The sequence below is a fragment of the Neodiprion pinetum genome, chromosome 1, assembly GCF_021155775.2.
Source record: "Neodiprion pinetum isolate iyNeoPine1 chromosome 1, iyNeoPine1.2, whole genome shotgun sequence".
Taxonomy (NCBI): domain Eukaryota; kingdom Metazoa; phylum Arthropoda; class Insecta; order Hymenoptera; family Diprionidae; genus Neodiprion; species Neodiprion pinetum.
The window spans coordinates 34696284-34715771 of record NC_060232.1 but is presented as its reverse complement, the minus strand read 5'-3'; the positions used below and the strand labels follow the sequence as shown (position 1 = coordinate 34715771).

The 19488-nt window shown below is 38.0% G+C and overlaps 3 protein-coding genes across 6 annotated transcripts in view; 1 reads left to right on the top strand and 2 right to left on the bottom strand.

Annotated features, from left to right (window-relative positions):
• The first annotated feature begins 38 nt into the window (after nucleotides 1–38).
• Nucleotides 39–1388, top strand: RpL37A (ribosomal protein L37A). The gene is made up of 3 exons (XM_046609302.1): nucleotides 39–180; nucleotides 776–904; nucleotides 1212–1388. The coding sequence occupies exons 1-3, from the start codon at nucleotides 178–180 to the stop codon at nucleotides 1356–1358; spliced, it is 279 nt and encodes a 92-aa protein (XP_046465258.1). The 5' UTR covers nucleotides 39–177; the 3' UTR covers nucleotides 1359–1388.
• Pgant5 (polypeptide N-acetylgalactosaminyltransferase 5) lies at nucleotides 1214–11606 on the bottom strand. 4 transcript variants are annotated; one of them, XM_046609299.2, is made up of 8 exons: nucleotides 11437–11606; nucleotides 9976–10826; nucleotides 8170–8488; nucleotides 7781–7958; nucleotides 5787–5967; nucleotides 4779–5017; nucleotides 4536–4670; nucleotides 1214–4451 (listed from the first exon to the last, which is right to left on the bottom strand). In XM_046609299.2, exons 2-8 carry the CDS (start codon nucleotides 10571–10573, stop codon nucleotides 4302–4304), a joined length of 1800 nt encoding a protein of 599 aa, XP_046465255.1. In that variant the 5' UTR covers nucleotides 10574–10826; nucleotides 11437–11606; the 3' UTR covers nucleotides 1214–4301. The 4 variants fall into 4 exon arrangements, with proteins under 4 accessions (XP_046465255.1, XP_046465254.1, XP_046465256.1 ...); XM_046609298.2 differs by lacking the exon at nucleotides 5787–5967 and adding an exon at nucleotides 7053–7233 and having other exon boundaries at nucleotides 11437–11603; XM_046609300.2 differs by lacking the exons at nucleotides 5787–5967; nucleotides 11437–11606 and adding exons at nucleotides 7053–7233; nucleotides 11006–11133.
• Nucleotides 11607–13452: 1846 nt separating this feature from the next.
• Nucleotides 13453–19488, bottom strand: part of LOC124210852 (monocarboxylate transporter 11) — a 74764-nt gene continuing 68728 nt past the window's right edge. Inside the window, exons 10-11 of the mRNA XM_046609297.2 lie at nucleotides 18619–18825; nucleotides 13453–18013 (exon numbers count right to left, since the gene is read on the bottom strand). Coding sequence (XP_046465253.1) covers nucleotides 17622–18013; nucleotides 18619–18825 — 599 coding nt within the window. The 3' untranslated portion in view covers nucleotides 13453–17621. The remainder of the gene's footprint in view (nucleotides 18014–18618; nucleotides 18826–19488) is intronic.

Genomic DNA, 19488 nt, shown 5'->3' with positions numbered 1-19488 from the left:
TTTCTAGTAATTCAAGCAGGATTTTAATACTTGTTTACTGAATCACGGATAAAATTCGAAATCTGGGTAAATACAAATGGTTTTGACTTTGGTACTGTCGTGTTTCCCCCAAACCTCTACTCATAGCAAAACATCTCTTTTTCCGGTTCTTTTGACGGTCGTCGGAACTTGTACAAAATGGTAAGATAGGCAATCGTGTATTTAATACGAAATCGGTGAAAAATATGTTACATGTCGTAAAGCATTGTTTACTCAAATCGCTCGTATACTAATTCATGACAATATTTTATGACCAGATTCACAAATTCACGAGTTTTCCATATCGCCCAATTTTTGTTAGGTTAGGTTATCGTGATTGACTCATGTGTGGTTATGTGACTATCATAATTCTACTTTTCAGCAAATGATTACAAATTTTTTACCTATACGGTAAGGTAACAAGTGCCTAGAAGTGGTCAAAGTGCTATAGTTCAAATTTTAAAGTGCAATACTAACGTGCAATTTCATCTTGATGGTGCCTTCCTCAAGCTAAATGCCAGTGTCAGGGGAATTGGTTTACCTCCTTCACATGGTGTCACATTATTATGGATGTTTACAATTGCTAACAAAATTTGATCGAATAAATTGATTAAATTGCGTTCAAAATAATATCCAGCTATCTGAACGAATATGTGCTTCATTACTGTTTATCTTTCTCCCACGATTCGTTACTTAGTTACAGTGTGAGTTTCAAGATTGAAATTCGATGCTTAATTCGTCATGTCTTATATTACAGGCCAAGCGTACAAAGAAGGTTGGAATCACTGGGAAATATGGTACCCGTTATGGTGCCTCCCTCAGGAAGATGGTCAAGAAAATGGAAATCACACAACACAGCAAATACACTTGCACGTTTTGTGGCAAGGTGAGTAGATCTTTTGTTCAAAACCATCCACTTATGACTAACTCGACTTCCAGCAAAAGTGTAGAGTAATTGTAGTTTGATTAAATTGCTTGCCTTTTCATTGACTGCAAACTCCCCAGTTTGCGTTGTTTTTCTGTAAGTCGAATTCGCTATTAGTTGAGCACCAAACATAATGAATTCTCAATTACAAAGATGTCCAACAATTGCCTTAAGTTACATTTCAAACTTCTTCCATATCACTGTCAAGTTTTCACTTTTTTACTCTATAATACAGACTTTAATCGTAACTCTTTTCATTGCTTCACAGGATGCAATGAAGCGAAGTGTAGTTGGTATTTGGTCTTGCAAACGTTGTAAGAGGACTGTAGCAGGAGGTGCCTGGGTTTATTCAACCACAGCAGCTGCTTCAGTCAGGTCAGCTGTACGTCGTCTGCGTGAAGTTAAGGAACAGTAAATTTAAACAATAAACGCCTATTCCAACTAATCTTGAACTTCAGTTTATTTAACTTGCCTCTCATTTTCCCTCAAAAGGTACAGGATCCTTGAGTATTGCCTAATAAAGTAGCTTAAAGCAGGTTAAACCTGGTCTCTAAGAAGTTTGAAGAAATGTTATAGCACATTTAAGAAATAAAATCTTGACAATAAGCAGAAAATATACCTGTCATGGGTTGAACTCATCAATTTTTAAGAAGAGTTGGTGAATATGAATGCAAAACTTGACAAACTAAAATAATAAAGAATCCTGTACCCCATATAACTTTATAATATGAGTTCAAAGCAGCATCAACTTCGTTTAATGTTTACACAATTCCACTAGAAGTCAATGTAATGTTCTGACGTGCTTAATAAAAAATACATCCTCGGGATGGTTGGTGTAATCAGTTTTGTTTTCACTCTTACCGTACTGTCATTAAAATTAAAACCCTATTGAAATACTATGTTTTTCTAAGTGGATCCTTTCACAATTATACAACAATTTCAGGCACAAAAATGTCGCCAGCGAGATCGAAATAGTATTAAATAAGGAATAAGTCAGTTTAACAATTACAGAAATATGAGAATTGAGTCTTTGATTTCGGGAGTTGGAATTACATTTTTTCTGATTAATACATGAAAAAAGGAAAAATTTGATGTATAACAAAGATTTGTATTGTATATTATGTCATAATTCTCTACAAAGCAATGGACAATTTATATTAATGTCATATAGTTGAAAGTGTACCGGAATGAAGGAAGGTCTCACGCTCTTAAATGGAACATACTTCATATATGTATGTGTAATATAGAAAATTGTTGAAATTGTTTAACACTTTTTTTTTCACTTTATCAGATTTACCTCAACACTGCCTATCAGACTCACTCGCAAGCTACAAATGTATGAAGTAATGCGAAAATATTTGCAATATCAATAGCTGTTTGCAATGCAAATACTTAATGAACAGTCTTTACAATAAACCTTTAATCTAGGTACTTTACAATAACAAAAAGTTATTTACTTCATCTTGTACAGTTCTAAACGTAATGTTCAACTATTTAGCATCAGCAAATTTGTATGTCAGGAATGTTTTCTAGTTTAGTATCTAAGAATGCTTCAAAGAAAAGCTTTGATTTAGTTGAAAACACTGTGGTACAAGATCAACTGAGCAATGGGTGATCCATGTGAAGATTAGATTTTTCACACACATACTATGGGTACCATTTATTTTGAAAATTCGAAGGTTTAAAAATTTTTGCCATGCGACCTTACATGATCACCGTGTGAAAGTAATGAAACGTAATATTTTTAAATTATCAAAAGTCGTATTATTCTAACGGCCTTTGTATCAGCACAGCATAGCATGGCATGGCATGGCATGGCAGCATGGATTATTGATTGATACCTCATAAATTAGAAATGGTAAGAAAAATACAGCAAAATTGAAATATTCGTTGTAAAATTCAAAGGTTGATAGCGGTACGATTACAATGGCAACGATCTTGGGTTTACCGGCCGTTTAATTGAACATTGTCCGTAAATGCTAAGGCTTGTTGAATGGCCATCAATCTGCAGTATTGGGATAGCAACAATTCCGATTTACCAGGCATCAATAGATTGCGAGGGGGTACACGAAATACTGATCTTCGTATATAGAGCTACAACAAAGTTACTACTTAAGAATCCGAGAAGATTAAATACATTAAAAAATTTAGCTCCTTCATACTTTTTTTTACCTACATTATATAACTCAATTCTTGGGCTGTACAAAAATAAATACTGCAGTCTTAAAACGAATAATTAAATATATTCAAGCTGTAAATTGTAAACTGTTGCACCATCACCATAAGTATTAAAAAATTTGCCGAGCTGTATAGATCCGTCAAATATCAAGAGTTTCAAGATCATACACGATGTTATTCATAAACAAATACAAATGAACGTATCTAAATACCTTCAATGGTTATTGCCAATAGTTAAATATTTATTTGCCCGGTGTTCATGTATCGTCGTGTACATCCCTTGTAATTAATAGTTTAAATCAGTACAAAAAGCATGTAACTGTTCAGTCACAAGAGAAATGAGAATTTATCACGGGAAATTTAATTTTGCTATTAATGGTCGTTAACGACGATCTATGTCGGGCTCTAAATTTTAGAAGAACCCCGAATCAATATCTTAAAACGTTTAAATGCAGATTCTTATGGAGATTTGATTATTATTGATACAAAGCTCCAGAACTCCTTTTCTGCACTATAACAACGAGTACTTAACTGTACTTTGTAACAAGTAATGACGTAGCTTGCACTTCGATGTCTGGTTAAAGACATCTGTGACAATTACACGTGTTTATTTCGCATCCATTCAAAATTTAGAGGACAGAACTAACAAACTTCGTCATTGCACTCATCCCAAACTAACAAATATGTCTCATTTAATGTCTATGTCAACAATTATTTATTTATAACAGTTGTCTGATATGCTTCCTCTTCTGCGTAGTGAAAAATTTACTCAATTGCTCTGTCTGCACACTGTAACAGATCATCGCAACACCCTATACCGTACGCAGCGACTTGTAATTTTGTGATTTATTCTCGGCCGAAATTATTAAGGCAAACCGTAAAAAATTGCAGTAATAAATTACTGCTATAAACACTAAATAAGCCCTAAAAGATTCATCAACTCATACATTTGTCTTCTTTCGGACGAAGGCAGGGGTCGATTAAAACTATAGTCCATTTCATTATTATTTAATGATTTAACTGCATCACTATCCGCTTGTGATCTACACAGAAGCCATAAGAACTTTGCTTATGGTTCCATTTCAAAAGCTCTATTCGAGAGTTGATTCCTTGTGTCATAATTTAGTTAATGGATCAACAATTATTGCAAGTTATTCTTGGCTTCGTTCACTGCCCGGTATTAGCTGGCTTGCCATTTAAATTTGCTCTGCATTATCCATTTTTGACCAGGATTGTGAGATTCGCATATAGCAAGCACTGGCTGAGTCGGTTCTCCTGGTCGTGGTTTCGACAAACAGTATCCAGTGTTTGTATGCTTAATTAATTTTGTCTGAAAAAATGTTCAAATATCAAAACTCTGGTCCTCTAATTATCAGTACAAGAATAATGGACAATACTGCAATAGTGAACCTACCTCATCATTATAAACCCATGCTTGGTTACCTCCCATTCCGTGACAACGCACAATTTTTACAGGACCCTGTGGATTTGCTGCATCAAGGCACATATCATCTGACATAATTTGCTGCCTCTTGGTATAGGCGAATACCTAGGGTGGAAATATGGAGTCAATGAGTATGACTTTTCAGAAGTTGGTGAAAGTTTGAGTCCTGTTTTTGAAGAATTTTTTTAACAGTCAAATTATATTCATATGTACCTGGTTACCACCAAGACCGTGACAATAGCTGATGCCAACATTCTCGCCCGTTCTTCTGCCCATGGTATCAAGACAGTTTCCAGTTTCAACGTTTTTGACATCGCCTAGGTAGAAGTAATCTAATGGCATTGGGGATTCTGGATATATATTTTCAAGATACCATCGGAAGCTTTTGCAGCCAAGATTTTCTCTCAGTTTCAAACGCTCGGAAACATCGCCGACAGTTACGCTACGCGCACCTGTAAACAAACATAGTTATATTAAAATTATTCATGCTAGGATAGATAGTCTCTTCTAGTGATTTTTTGGTGCTGTGATTTGCTATCGCATCATGAAAGTAGTTGTGTATGAAGTGTGAAAGTGCTTAATTCGTTCGAATGATGAACAGGATAAACTAGAACAGACTTAGAAGTACCCAAAAGTCCAATTCCTGAAAAGAGCAAATTTTCCTCTGTAATCCTTTGTCTGCGAAATACTCAAATACCTGCTATACTCAATCTAATAATAGCAACTGAAAGCAGTATGACAAGTATAGCCTCTTTTAGTGGTAATTTTTTTTTTAAATTGAGCATATTTTTTATCTCGTCACTTCTCACAACTTACTGTATCATAGGAACGAGATTACTTAGGATTAGTCCCATTGTTGATACTAACAACATTCCTTTACTGGCCTATGTTCTAAGAAAATGCGTTTTCGCTACATCAAAAAAGAAAAATACGAAAGAATTTTATCATCATCATGCTATGTTTTAAAATTAAAAGCATCACCAGTATTTGACAACAAATCATATACAATGCTTTTTTTGTATTATAAACTGCTAGCGGTGATGTTGACCCAAAAAGTAACTGAATAACTTTTGCAACAGAAGTCATTTCAAAGACTAAAACAATAATGGAGTGGTAACAATCGCAAGAACCATGCTGGCAGGTTGACATAAAGAGGCATGCTGGAGACAGGCAAGGCAGCAGTCACATAGAGATGCTCAGCAAATCTGGTGTTAGTGCTACCTGGATTAATGTTGTAATAGAAGTATTTCCATTGGTCCAACCAGACCTCTGCAAGTCGTGCATTGTTGTGGTTGACTATCTTGCTTGTACCACCAGGAAACGTGTATGGGGTTGACTTACGGAATACATGTCCAACGTGTGAACATGTCGCTATTTCCAATGTCCCACCACACATCCATATCTAACCAACTCATTTCTGTTAGTGTGTTAGAGTTTACTTTGTTAGCTTAGCCTAACAAACATATGAGTAAAAAATATGAACCAAATGTTTTAAAATAAAAAGTAATCTTCTCTCTGCTGCTTCGGAACAGCACCTATAATCTACATACATGAGTCAATCTTGTTATTACAATACAAGGAATCCAGGGTGAGTTAGTCGGTTGGATGGATGAATGGTTAAGACGCTATTTAATGCCCATTCAAAGAATTCAAAACTTTCTAATACTAAACCTGAAATACCAAACTCATTAATGATAAGAACAACTTGATCATTCGCAAAGCTTAAGAATTTATGTGGAAGTATGATAATACAGAATTATTTAACAAGTTTATTAACGAAATGTGTTATGTGTACGTTTCCGAGTTTGCTTTGTATTACATTCTTCAACTGCAACTTGTAGAGAAATTGTTTATGATTATCATTTGTCATCTTATTACATACGGACGAAAAAGTCGCTCATGAAGCTTTCTGTATTTATACTTCTATTGTGAATAAATGCGAGCACCTTAATTATTCTAAGTATGAACTTCAAGACACATCACTTTCATAAAAAATAGTAGAAGGTACAATAAATATTTTTGACTTGTGAAAGAAGACCTATAGTGGCAAGTATTTGCCTGGGGAAAAACTGGCCAAGACTTGCGTAGGCTTGGTAGACACCGGAATTTGCTTGATTCTCTTTTCAGTACTGATATCGCGTTTTATTTTTCGATACAATCAATATCAAAATGGTGAGAGTTTTACGTATTTTGTAGAGCTGTGATTTCACAACGTTATGGTGTCATGAAGTGTGTTTATAAATTACGATTGAAATCTGTAATTGACATATTTACACTTGCACAACTGGTACGCGAACAATGCGTTATGTAACTTCCTGACAGTAGGTTCATAAAACTGACAGTCGGAATAAAAAATAGAACCACGTATGCGTGAAAAGTATTGTTGTTGCGAACATGAGAAATATTAACACAGTTAATAATTTCCGTTAGCACAATTAGCTTAGGTATACCAACCGGTTAAACTGTATTCAAATGTAGTAATCTAACCTGGGTTCATAGCATAGTAAAAGTCTCGCCACTCATCCATCCAGACCTCAGCTACCCTAGCGGCGTTATGTAGAACAATCTTGCTGACACCACCGGGGAATGTGTACGGACTCTTGTCACGGAATACGTGTCCCACGTGCGAACAAGGAATGATTTCTAGTATACCGCCGCACTGCCAGACCTACAAGGAACTCTTAGCTTTACAGATAATGAATAGATGCCTACATCCCTTGATTAGTAATTCCCATGAATATTGACCTTAGGCGTCATCCTTTCTATCCGAAGTTATCATTTGCTTACGGTATTAGCTAACAGTATTCTCCAGGATTTTTGCTAGTCGTAAAATTTTGATGTAATGTTTAGTGCGCTTTGAGTTTACTTGAACTCTTTCTACGGGTTGTTATATTGAAACCATTTCAATTATACACCCGTACAATCATATTTGAATTTTAGAATATATAGGAAAATGAAAAATAAGCCAGAAAGATACTTTTCATTTAATTATGATAACAAAATATGATAGTATTTTTAAAGAAAAAGCATATGCTTATTTTGCTAATTTCTTAGTTGACTATATTTCTAAACACTGAATATGAAATTTCGGAATAAGAGCAGATATTTCAAGAGATTCAGTTGCAGGGTAGCAACACATGATAAGATTCCAATTCTCGGTTGCTAAATTACTGATAGGCCAAAGGAGATTGATGAATTCTGATAATTGTACTTACTCGGAAACTCATTTCTAGGTTTTCTCCACCCCATATGTCCATACCTTCGTCGTAAGCACCAAGTTCATAAAAGTAGTCTTTATCTATTGAGAACAATCCTCCGGCCATCGTCGGCGTTCTAAGAGGGGCTGTTCTATCTCCATTTCTCCGTTCCATTTCTCTCTGAGCAACCCTGTACCTGTATCGATTAATACAAACATTCTGATCAACTGATTACACTGCAGCTAGTTTTCACCAGATAGCAATGAATCCCTCATCTCATCCGACCTGTAGGATTTATCAAACCGAATCTGATTTACACATTCTGCAGAAGATCCTATGCAGAGTAGTTGAAAACGGAGCTTCAGACACGGACGTGGTATTATGTAATTGGTGAATTGCTCACTTACCATCTGAAATTCAATTTCCAATTAAATCCTCCCCACGTCATGTCACTGGCAGTTATATATTCGAACGTGTCGTCGCTAATCACATCTATAATTGGACACACTACAGTGGTCCTGTCGTCAGCGATTCGTGACAGGAGCGGTTCCAGCCAGCCCTCTGTACATTCGCAATGAGCATCCAAAAACGTAATTACTTGTCCTTTAACATGCTTTGCCCCAAGCAGTCTAGCTCTAATAAGACCTGACCTCTTCTCAGTGCGATATACATATGTGGGGACTGGAAGGGTTTTTACATAGTCTTCGAGATCCTGTTTCAAGTGTTCTGAAAAAAATAAAAACTCAGATCGAAAAATATATATCGCGATGTTGACCTTTAATCAGACACAGGAATGTTTAGAAATTGTAGGTACTGAATGCAATAACATAAAATAAAGGATTTTGACAATTGCAGGTTGAATTTTATGTAATTTTTCAACAATGTAGGAAAGGCGACAAATTTTAGTAGTAGTAGAATATCCTGTAATATCATAATGTGTACTGTGATAAGAATTTAATTATTTGCAGCTTATTATCACCACAACATGAAGAAAAGTTCTTATCTCCATGTGCGTGTTATTCTAGAACTGATTTTACAAGTAACTGTTATTGAAGTTGAGTAGGCTGAATTTTTCAAGTAACCACGTCACAATATACCGTATAATTATCACATTTACTTTTTTTAAAACCTAGAAATATCCAGTTTCAAACAAGTTTCTGTGATTTTTGACGTAGTTTTTATTCTATCGGTGGCTTGATTATTTATACAGAAAGACTCTTACCGCACTTGTCTATTTTATAAATCCTAAATGTTTACACGTTTTTGCTACATTGCTCATAACAAGAACGCCAGTTGTAATGAAAAATGTTGTTTGATTCGTAAATTAATTCTGTACGAAAATATGCTCACAAAAGATACAAAAAGAGTTTAAATAATTTGGTAATCATGCAAGGTGTATTATATTACTATTATATACCATTATATACGTCCATGAGATTTGAAAATCTCTAGAATAAGTAATAATCAAGTTAACTTGTTAACAGGATATCTCAATTTCATTGTAAAACACTCGATTAGTGTACCATATGCTGCAACATTTTACTCATGAAAGAGGAGTAAGTGAAGAAAAGATTATTTAATGCTCAACAATTTTGATTAATTTGCAAGTGTTGCATTATTTACGATGCGACTAACATGTATTTTAGTTTCGTTGTAGCATTTGGTGTTTGCGAAAATATGAACAAATTAAAATAGAAAAGTTTATACTGAAAATATGAAGTGCAATGCTGAGACCAAAACTTTAAATACCGTGTTTCAGTTACCTTTGCTATAATGTCACATTTCTGAACATGGTGACTACATTTTCATAGAAATCATTTATAAAGGATTTGTTGAAATCATTTTTAGTGAAAAAAAATTACATGAAAAAAATTACATTGATAGGCAATGCTGATATTCAATGCATGTACAAGTAACAAATCTACACATTAAATATTTTAAGTACCACAGAAGTGTTTTCTGATAACACAAGCGGGATGTAGCTGATCATCTGAATGACATTTGAATCAACACATAAGAGTATATGACTTTTCTATTTGTGAAAACAGTCTGTAAACATAACTAAGCTGAAAAGTTGATGGTCAAGAAACATTCTTTACTGATCCAATTGAATATTCTTTGCGCTTTTTGTTACTTCAGCTATTGCAATAGGATGCCCTACGAGGCACTGTATCTGAGAACATTAATAAGTTGCTGTTAAAGCCATAATTTACCTCGTTCACTGGCGTCGTCAACAAGTATAATTTCTTTCAGAACAGTTCTCGGAGATCGATTGATGACGGACCAAACAGTACGAAGAAGAGTACTCCAAGCTTCGTTATGAAAAACTATAACAATACTAGTAGTCGGAAGATACTTGTTGTACTTCTTATTCTTGCATCCATCAAGCCTAACGTCTTTGAGCGATCGATTGAACGAAATCATGTCGCTAGCCATTAGATTGAACTGATTAAGCTTGAAGAGCTCTTGTTGCTCGGCATCCTTCTCCGATGGAATGTGAACCGGAGATCCAAGTTCACCGGGACTGCCTTTAGACTCTTTAACGACTTTAGCAGGCATCCACAACTGCAGATCAGCTTGTCTGTATTTTTTCTTACTGATCTCAGACGTCTCCACATCCCGTCTGACCAGCTCAGCTGCTTCAGGCTCTCTGTGGTGCGTCGCAGTCTGCCTATTGTCAGGACAGCCCCATCCAGAGCCGCCGATACAATCGGAGTAAAACATTAGCACCATTACACCGACAAGGAACCATACCAGAGATGTGATAACAATAACACGGCACGTGTGAAGACGAATCTTGGAACGAAACATGTTGACGAGTCACTAGGTTGATCTATTTGTTGCTAACACAAGGTGTACTAGACGATGTCTATTGTTTTGAGCATTACTTTCAGCAGTGCTACCTGTTAGAGGTAGAATGTTTTATCGCTTGGTTGTATCGAGAAAGGGTCGGAGGGTGGGGGAGGGGAGGGGGGGTTTAGGGAGGGTGGCAAATAAAGGAACAGTCACAACTGAACAATGTTGATAGGGTCGTCGACGGTGTCACATGACGACTCGTGGTAACCTGTAACAGATCGAGGCGAAACGTCAAAGTGATTAAACGAAGTGAAAATAATATTGTGAGTGAAGAAGATCCGCAATCGAGAACGACGAAGAGTGACGCGACTAATTCTAATACAATATATCCGAATTTCACTCGGTCTAATTCAGGTTACCCGTGTAAATCGAACGCTGACCGCGTACCTTGGTTCGCAAAATCGCGGCCCACTGGTCACTCACTGATGTGCAACTGCACACGCACGCGGATTACTACACCGTGCGTCACTATCGCAATAATGGATGTTCAATCAATCGCCAGTTAAACCCCGAGATAGGGATCGGATCTTACTTTTATCGATGATTAGCCGAACGATACGAGGTCTTGCAATTCACAATGTATTGTCAGAAACACGCTCGAAGAGTAACGGGCATCAGGTTAATATTAATGCCGACTACGGTCCGCAGCTGCGGGCTCCACGCGAAACGGGCAAATGAAAGTTGACAGTTGGAGCGCGAGTCATCTGTTACAGGATGTTTCTCATTCGCCGCGATAATATCGGACCACCGATTTAACCGACCAGATGCTGTTAGACAATGCTTATTTCACCCGCATTTATACAACCATTAATACACACCTATGACCTAGTAGCGCAGCGATGAAACTCGCAGGTGCACATAGCGATCCAACACGCACCTCCACCGCGGTGATTAGGTGGGGGCACCTGTTCGCCGTTCGTGGCAACGCTGAACGCTTCCTGCGCCCAACGAACGAGCAACGAGGCCTGATACCGCTGGCTGTCTTTCGTTTGCGAAACAGCTAATATATTAGGACCGCTGTTTGAAAGACCAACGTAGATTCGCTTACTCGGCCGAAAATCTCGCGTCCCTTACGCCCGCGCTATCTGTCGGTTTTCGCCCGAACGCAGGGAGGAGAGCGTCGCTGATTTCTTTATTCATTTACAAATATTTTTAATTCAGTAGAGATTTTCCATTCCGCGACAAGATCTTTGTTCGTTTTTCCAAATTCCAGAGCTGTTTTCAGCAGGTTTCAGTTCCTTTGAAACCGATTGCACTCGGCTCGCGTAGTATTGGATCCCATCCGCCAGAGAGCAGAAGCCCTTATCGTTTTCTGGTCTGTTATTACGCGCGAGTTTACACATACTTAAAGTTCAATAAATTGAACTAGCTCCACGATTTTCGAACGAGGAGGATACAGACGGAGAGAGAAAGCTGCGCAAAGTTAACACGTTGTTATTTTTTACAGATGGAATGTAGGCTTCATCCAGTGTCCCAATTCCCATTCACCGTTCGAAAAGGCCAGCGTTACGCAGACTCGCGTTCGTGTTTATACACTCGTTATTATAACCCGTATGCGATTGATACCGCGAGAGGGTTCGAATTTCGAATCTATCAGTAGTATTCAATACACAATGCGAAATAGATCGGAACTCAATGAATGGAGAAATTGAATATAATCGATCGGATGCAATTACTGAAGTTGAAAAATGAGCCTTTGATTTACCTTGAGTACCGATGTATGTACAATATGCATACAAACATCCATAAGCCATAAATTTTTTACATTGGGAACTTATACATAGGGATATATTATGTCTACGGGCTTGTTTAACTCAATCGCAAATCTACCATTTATTTCAATTACTTTAATCTCACATCTAGACGTATATACGCGTGCAGGCATACGACACACGTATAAATATACTATGCTCAAAGCTTTCCAACAGATTTTATAGCAGCTGACCGGTCAAAGCAATCCTGTTACTGCAATATTCGCATGGTCATACCTGGACGTGCAATTACTATTCTCATTTATTCGCAATTGTTACGTTGGAGTATATCATAAAGACTACCTATGCCTAAATCCCGTTATACGTATACGCACAATACTGTTAGACATCGTCGAGTTCGTAAGAAATTCCACGCCTACGTCAAAAATATATTACAAGCGGTCGCCGAACGTCCTCGATTTTATTCAGCTTGCCGGTAAAACGTGTTTCACGTATAGCATTATCATTTTCGCCGATAATTATTGGACCCACAAATTTGGAATGAATCTTAATATCAAGCCTGCGAGACCTCTGGATGTTCTATAAATAAATGTCTACTTGTTTTTTAAACATTTGACGAACGTTGTTCGATTGGTCGAAGTAATTCAAATCAGCTGTGATCATATGTTCCTATAGATGGTCCAACTTCTCCATGTTTATACAATTGCGAGCAAACATTAACATGTATAATTATACATTAATGTTTTTTATAATATATATTGCGATAAAATGGGCTCGTGGCCTTGTTCGGTGAATGACCTTCTATTTATGCTTGCGCATAGGTATACCTCGTGTATAGGGATAACTCTTTCACTTCGCGAACAATAGAATATCGTTACGTGTATACATATAACTTGTAATCGTATTCGTCTATATCGAGGCTCGAAGTACTTCCGTTACACCGCGTGAAATTCACATGATTCATAGTACTATTTTTTTCAGAAATCAAGCGTCGAAAATTACGTTCAAATACAACCGATCGGTCGAACATTTACTATGACGATCCGTCAAATGCGTCAAGTTGCTTGTGAACGATAACACGATATTGGGCCCAAGGATAGAAGTTGCTCGACGTTCTCCGAAATGAGATTACGAGAACGTGGAAGAAATAATTTTTCACATTTTTTTTTTTCAGACCATTCTCAAATAAAAACGAGCATACGACAATATTTGCACAACTGTATGTATAATCTCAATCAGTTATCCAACAAATGCGATGATAATCGTAACACGCATACCATTTTCCTCTATTCAGTATTACGTTCTATATAACTAAAACTTCAAAAAATAGATTATTCATATTTTCGATAATACTATAGCAGCTACCTTTGCCAACATTCATCGTTCGTCATACCCAAATAACCCTTGTTCATTCCGCATGAAATTCATACCGATTGCGGGTGAATGAGGAAACAAACGGTGATTTCACATTTCATTTTCTTTTCAGTTGTTTTCATCATTATAAACCGTCTATAATCACGCGCTAACCTTCGAGGTATCCAAAATCATCAGGTTCGAATCGGTTTTTCGATCACGACGATAGCCAGACGATGTTTCACGGAGTAATTCGTTATATTGCACAAGAAGCGTAATACGATCCGATAGTCTTACCCACCTGAATACATTAATCGCAGAGTGACATGTGCTTACAATTGACGTGTGTACGAGTCGCTTGATCATATAGCCTGCATTTGCCCACGTGCTGCAATTAGCAGCTGTCATTATAAAGCTGAAGAAACATATTTAATGGTGACAGACGTTGTCTGGAGGAATGTTGTTTTATTAATTCATTTCTTCCTCTCGGCTCAAACAATCGACAGTAATATGTATTTACAGTGATTAAAGTCCGTATGGCCGACGATTCTCTTACTTAAAGAATACACGGCTCGAATATGCGTAGCAAAGAGGTTTAAATAAAGGCTCGGGTACGAAAAGTCGTTGAAAAGCTGCAGTTACTCCGTATTACAACGATATTCGAGCATTATCCTCTGTATGCACAGATCGGGTGAAGAAGAAAAGAAACTCAGTTTTTATTTTAAAAAAATTCATTCAACTTGACTGGGAGTTGTTCTAGAAATAATTATACGTTGTATGAAATTATTATCCAGCATTGCTCGCACTGGAAATCAAATAAACTCTACAAGCTGACCGATCGTTCGGGGACTTACAAAAAATTTGTCCCTGCGGTTCATCAGCTAACGCATGTAACCTGTATCTATGCGTAACAATATTACACGTTTAATTTGTTCACCTACTCGTAACGGCGGTTGCAGGAAGGATATTATGGTACTGAGATTAGTCGACACTTGACTTCCGTAAATCATCATGAGAGGTACAATTGACTTGCAACGTTAACCGCTAGGAAGTCTAGTCGCAAAACTATCGCAGCTCTTGCGAGCTACATCTGGATTGATGAGTGCATTTTATACGGATGATAATTATCAATACATGTGTATTTCTGTCCTAGGCATCACACTTTACGAGAATTCGACTATCATTTGACTAATTAAAGCCAATATAATGTTGACAGGTGAAAAATTCGACTCGTAATCAGAGTCGGTGGAAACTTGACAAGACAATGACTGTTCGCCTAAGATGTGGTGATGATTGTCAATAAGCAAGAAGTCGAAGCTGGGCTAAGAACGTCAAGATCAAGACAACGTGAAAACGAAAATTGAGTATCGTATAGAACTCGAAGTAGTGAATGTGATAGGATTTAAAAAAATCTCTTAATTCTAGAAATTTCCAAGTTTCGCTCGACTATTTTTCGATACAGATAGTAATTGAATTTTTTTTACAACGATACGTCGTACCTAGTCTGCAGGTAGGTAGGTAGCAGCATTCACACTTGCGTGTTTCGTCAAAAGGAACAATGATGGAACATAGGCGAGTGGCATCACATACTTCAAACCTCTCATCCGTTTTACACCAAAAGTTATACAGTTGGCAGTGATCTCGGTATCCGAGTGATATTCGAATCACGATCGCTGGATAAAAAGGAGCTGCCTATTGCATTCTCAAGGTTTAATTGCGAGCAAGGCCAACATGGCGAGCAGGGTTCTCCCCATGAATTTTAACGTATTCGTTAAATTGACAATGAGCCAGGCCTGGGAATGGAGTATACATTCAATTTCACAGCACAAACCCAAAATTCATACTTTGAACAACGGGCGAGAAAATTTTTAATACATCATCACTTGTATATCATACTCATATACGTATAATACAAACGTATGCGCGGGAATACCGTTAATTAGTCTATATTGACAATACAATAACTTTACATGTAATTTTTTTTTTATCCTTTTTGTATGTATAGTCCATACCTAGTAATTGTATTAAATTATACTATATATTAAACCCCCCGTGGAGACCAGCTCCGAAACTTTCTATCTATCTCTTCTACCGCGCATATATAATTAAACGTTCGTTTATATTTTCGAGTTTAAAAAAATTACACAAATACTGTATATTTTTTTCTATAGAAAGATGGAACCAACCTGCCGATTATATTAGTCGCCAGGACTGCGGAATCACAATTTTCGTTGAAAAAATTTATGCCTGTAATATATTCGCAGATATTTGATCACCGTTATACCTTCTTCTGTTTTACTTGTAAGAGAAAAAGAATTTACACAATTTTATTTTTCATTCGTTCAACTAGTAATCGTAGATATAAAAGTAAATCAAGATATCCCGTTCACTATTCCTCAAATTACGGTAATCAATTCGATATTCGTCGAGAGATTCACGCAATTAGCAGGTAGGCTCCCTTTCGGATTGTTTCGCACGTACCTATTTACTTATTGTTCCAGATTATCAATCTCCGAATGCATCCGTATACGTATCAGTCTACGTAAGAATTGCGGCTCATTAGTATTAGGCAAAGAATTCAAAATATCAGTGATGAGTTTTATTGACCCTCGCGGAAATATTCTTCATTAATCTTATTTTGATGCACCTATATTTGGATTCAAAATGCAGACTGAAACATGTACAGGTTATACATCGCGAGATAAATAATCGCGACTAATTGATCAGTTTGATTAAATGAATTCTTAAAATTATATGTTTCATTACACGCCCCTACATATACATGGTGCTGATTCGATTTGTAAATCTCTAAAGACAAAGAAGCTCATTCTTAGCTTCTTCTTTCCTAGTCTCGCTCCACGATGTCTACGATTATATCAACGAATCTTGCCAGTTTCGGTAGAATCGTAAAATCTCACCTGTTAAGCAGTCAAATTACAAACACGTAACGTACATGTGTATGTATAGTAACTACACCGGATAAACTTTTCGCGTTTGGGGCAGGCCGCTTAAAATTGTTCCCATATTCTCGTAGATAAATAAAGGATTATCAATTTAAAATTCATATGCGTATAAGTTATTTATATACGTGAGCATTTTCGGCACATAAGAATATGCCTCACATACATAAATACTACCGGTAATATGATTCAATTATTAATTACTTTTCACGTCATATATATACGAACAACGAGGATTTTTCATCACGCCTTGTTCTGCCACGGTTAAAAAGTGTAAAAAATGATTCATGTCAAGTGACGCACGTATAATCTACGTTCGAGATTGGTATTATACACGTACAATCTGCATGCGTACACAGCGACGCTTTTACCGGCTACGAAATAGTTTATATAAATGGAAAAAGGAAAGACAAAGAAATTAAGAAAACTGAATAAAATGTAGCAGCTGTTCTTAGAACGCGGTACAAGGGGAAGTCGTGAGTAAAATGACTAACCATTAATATTGCACGGACCGTAAAACGATTCTGCGCGTTACGTCACTCTCGACTAACAAGGGGCGTCTTTACGGTGTTGGACGAATTAACCCACCGGCTATAATTCCAACCCTTAATCGTCCCACGGATGGTACAACTTCTTGCACATAATTTTACCCCGTTACGAAGTAGCCGACGAGGGTTAGGACATGCCTAGACGACCGAAGTTTCCCTTCGACGTGTTCTGACATTCAATCCGACGATTAATAAACAATCATAAATTATCCATGAGCAAGGGCGTTTGAGGTAAGTAACCGCGAAGAATCCTGGTCATTGATCGTGATTAGTGAAATGAAATGCCGGAAGTCCGGGCGGACGTGAATTGCTTAACACACCCCGCGGGAAGCACACTCTCCCAGCCTTGGTTAATTTCCCATCCAACGGGCGTAAACGGCGGACCGGCGCTTAATAGAGACTAATTAAGTATAAGACTCGGCGAGGGGCTTCAGACGCTCGTCGTAATTTGTTCGATGACGGTGACGTCGCGATGAGCCCTGGGACGTGTCCGGTAAAACTCCGGGTAGCTCAGGCCCTCGGGGTAGCTTTTGCTCGGTCTGAGGGTGCCGTGAAAATGGGGGTGGAAGTACCCCGGCAGCTCCATCGGTTGCGGAATCGCGTCGTCATCTACGTCGATGGCCAGCGGCACGTGCAAACTCTGCGATTTTGGGAGACGGGGCCTCGGGGGCGGCGGGCAGGCGCAGGGCGGGGGTGGGGGTCCCAAAGCCGGCGAAGACGGGTGTCGCCCCCAGCCTACTAAAAACAGCAACGCCGCCCCCGACAGCGAACTCAGGGTACACGCGTAGTAGCCGACCCGCGGGCTGCTCGCATTCATGTAACCTATGGATCAGAGGAAAAGCTTTCAGTTTAAGTTCAGAGTCCCCGCGCGGCAGTAAGGGGTGGGAGCTTTCGCCGTTCGCCTTTTTTCAAGGACAATAATATCGTTGGACATGAGTTGGTGTGAAAAAGTAGAATGGCAGTATAGTAGAACGGTCACGGTATCGAGTTCTCAGAGACTCGATGTTCCGTTTCACATGATTAAGTTTAACCATGGAAGAGTCAAAATATAGGGTAAATTCGCTATTTCTAGTCATTGTACCGTTTGGAGCCACCCTCATAAAGTTCTGTATTTCTTAAATTGTATTCTTATCTCTTGAATTACAGAACTCGTGACTGAAATACACCGTTGTTTAAGTTTTAAACAAAATCTCCTATACTTATCGTTAGAACTACATCAATTAAAAATCGTAGTGTTTACGTAGATCGAAGCACCTCTGCACCACTTGTGTACACAACCTCCGCTCACACGTACGTAATGAATATGATCAGAATTGGATAAAACTAATTGTAAGACCACGACTGGTTCTAAGGTGGCCACAATCGGTATATCTATCCTTATTGATCTAGTGCTCTTACTCAGGAAAATGTTTAAATATCATACTGACCTGTCAGAGGAACTCCTAGAAGAATAGGCAAGGCTTCGGCGGCCTGAACCAGGGCCCAAGCCCTGGAGAAGTGTCTCGCCCTGAGTCGTTCGAGGGCCAGCATTTTCAGGGAGTAGAGAACGCCACCGAGCGAAGCTCCGTACAGTCCGGAAGCAAGAACGAGGCCATGGTAGCCCTGAACGCTGCCGAGTGCCACCTGTGCCACAGCTTAAACCAATCACGTTTATACCCAAATCCGTTTCCAATCCGCGGATCAATTCGACTCTGGCGATTCGAGGAACTTCGACAACCGTCCGACCTTGCCTTCTGTTGATTTTACCGAACATCAAAGTGATCGTCGATGCTTTGCCATACATTGACCAAGAATATTTTTAAAGCTCGCAACAGCGTTTATTTTTTCGTCATCTTTCTTTCTATGGTACAAAATTTTTTCACCATTCGAACGGAATTCTGTTTAATACAAGTTTTTAAGACAGGAGTGAAAGAGTTTTCATTTCAGAATCAACATCGTTCGTTACATGTTTTGGAGTAAAGGAAAAATCGAATTGAAACTCCCGTTCGTTGATCCAAAGTGTGAGACGTTTTCATGTCGTGTAATTTCTGAATATCACTGGAATGTAGAGTAGTGGGAAATTGTAGAGTAGCCATGATCTAATTGTGATCAGATACACCTTCTGCGGGAAGCTGAATGAAATTGCGAGGTCGGACGGTGGGTTAAAGTTCCAGGCAAGCCGCATATTCGTTACAGTAGCTATATAACCAACGGAGACTCGGTACTTCAAAGATCAAAAGTAACGCGATTCATGGTTATTGCATGTATAAAGGATCAGGTTGAGGGAGTCAAAGTCCACTATGCCTGCATGAATATTC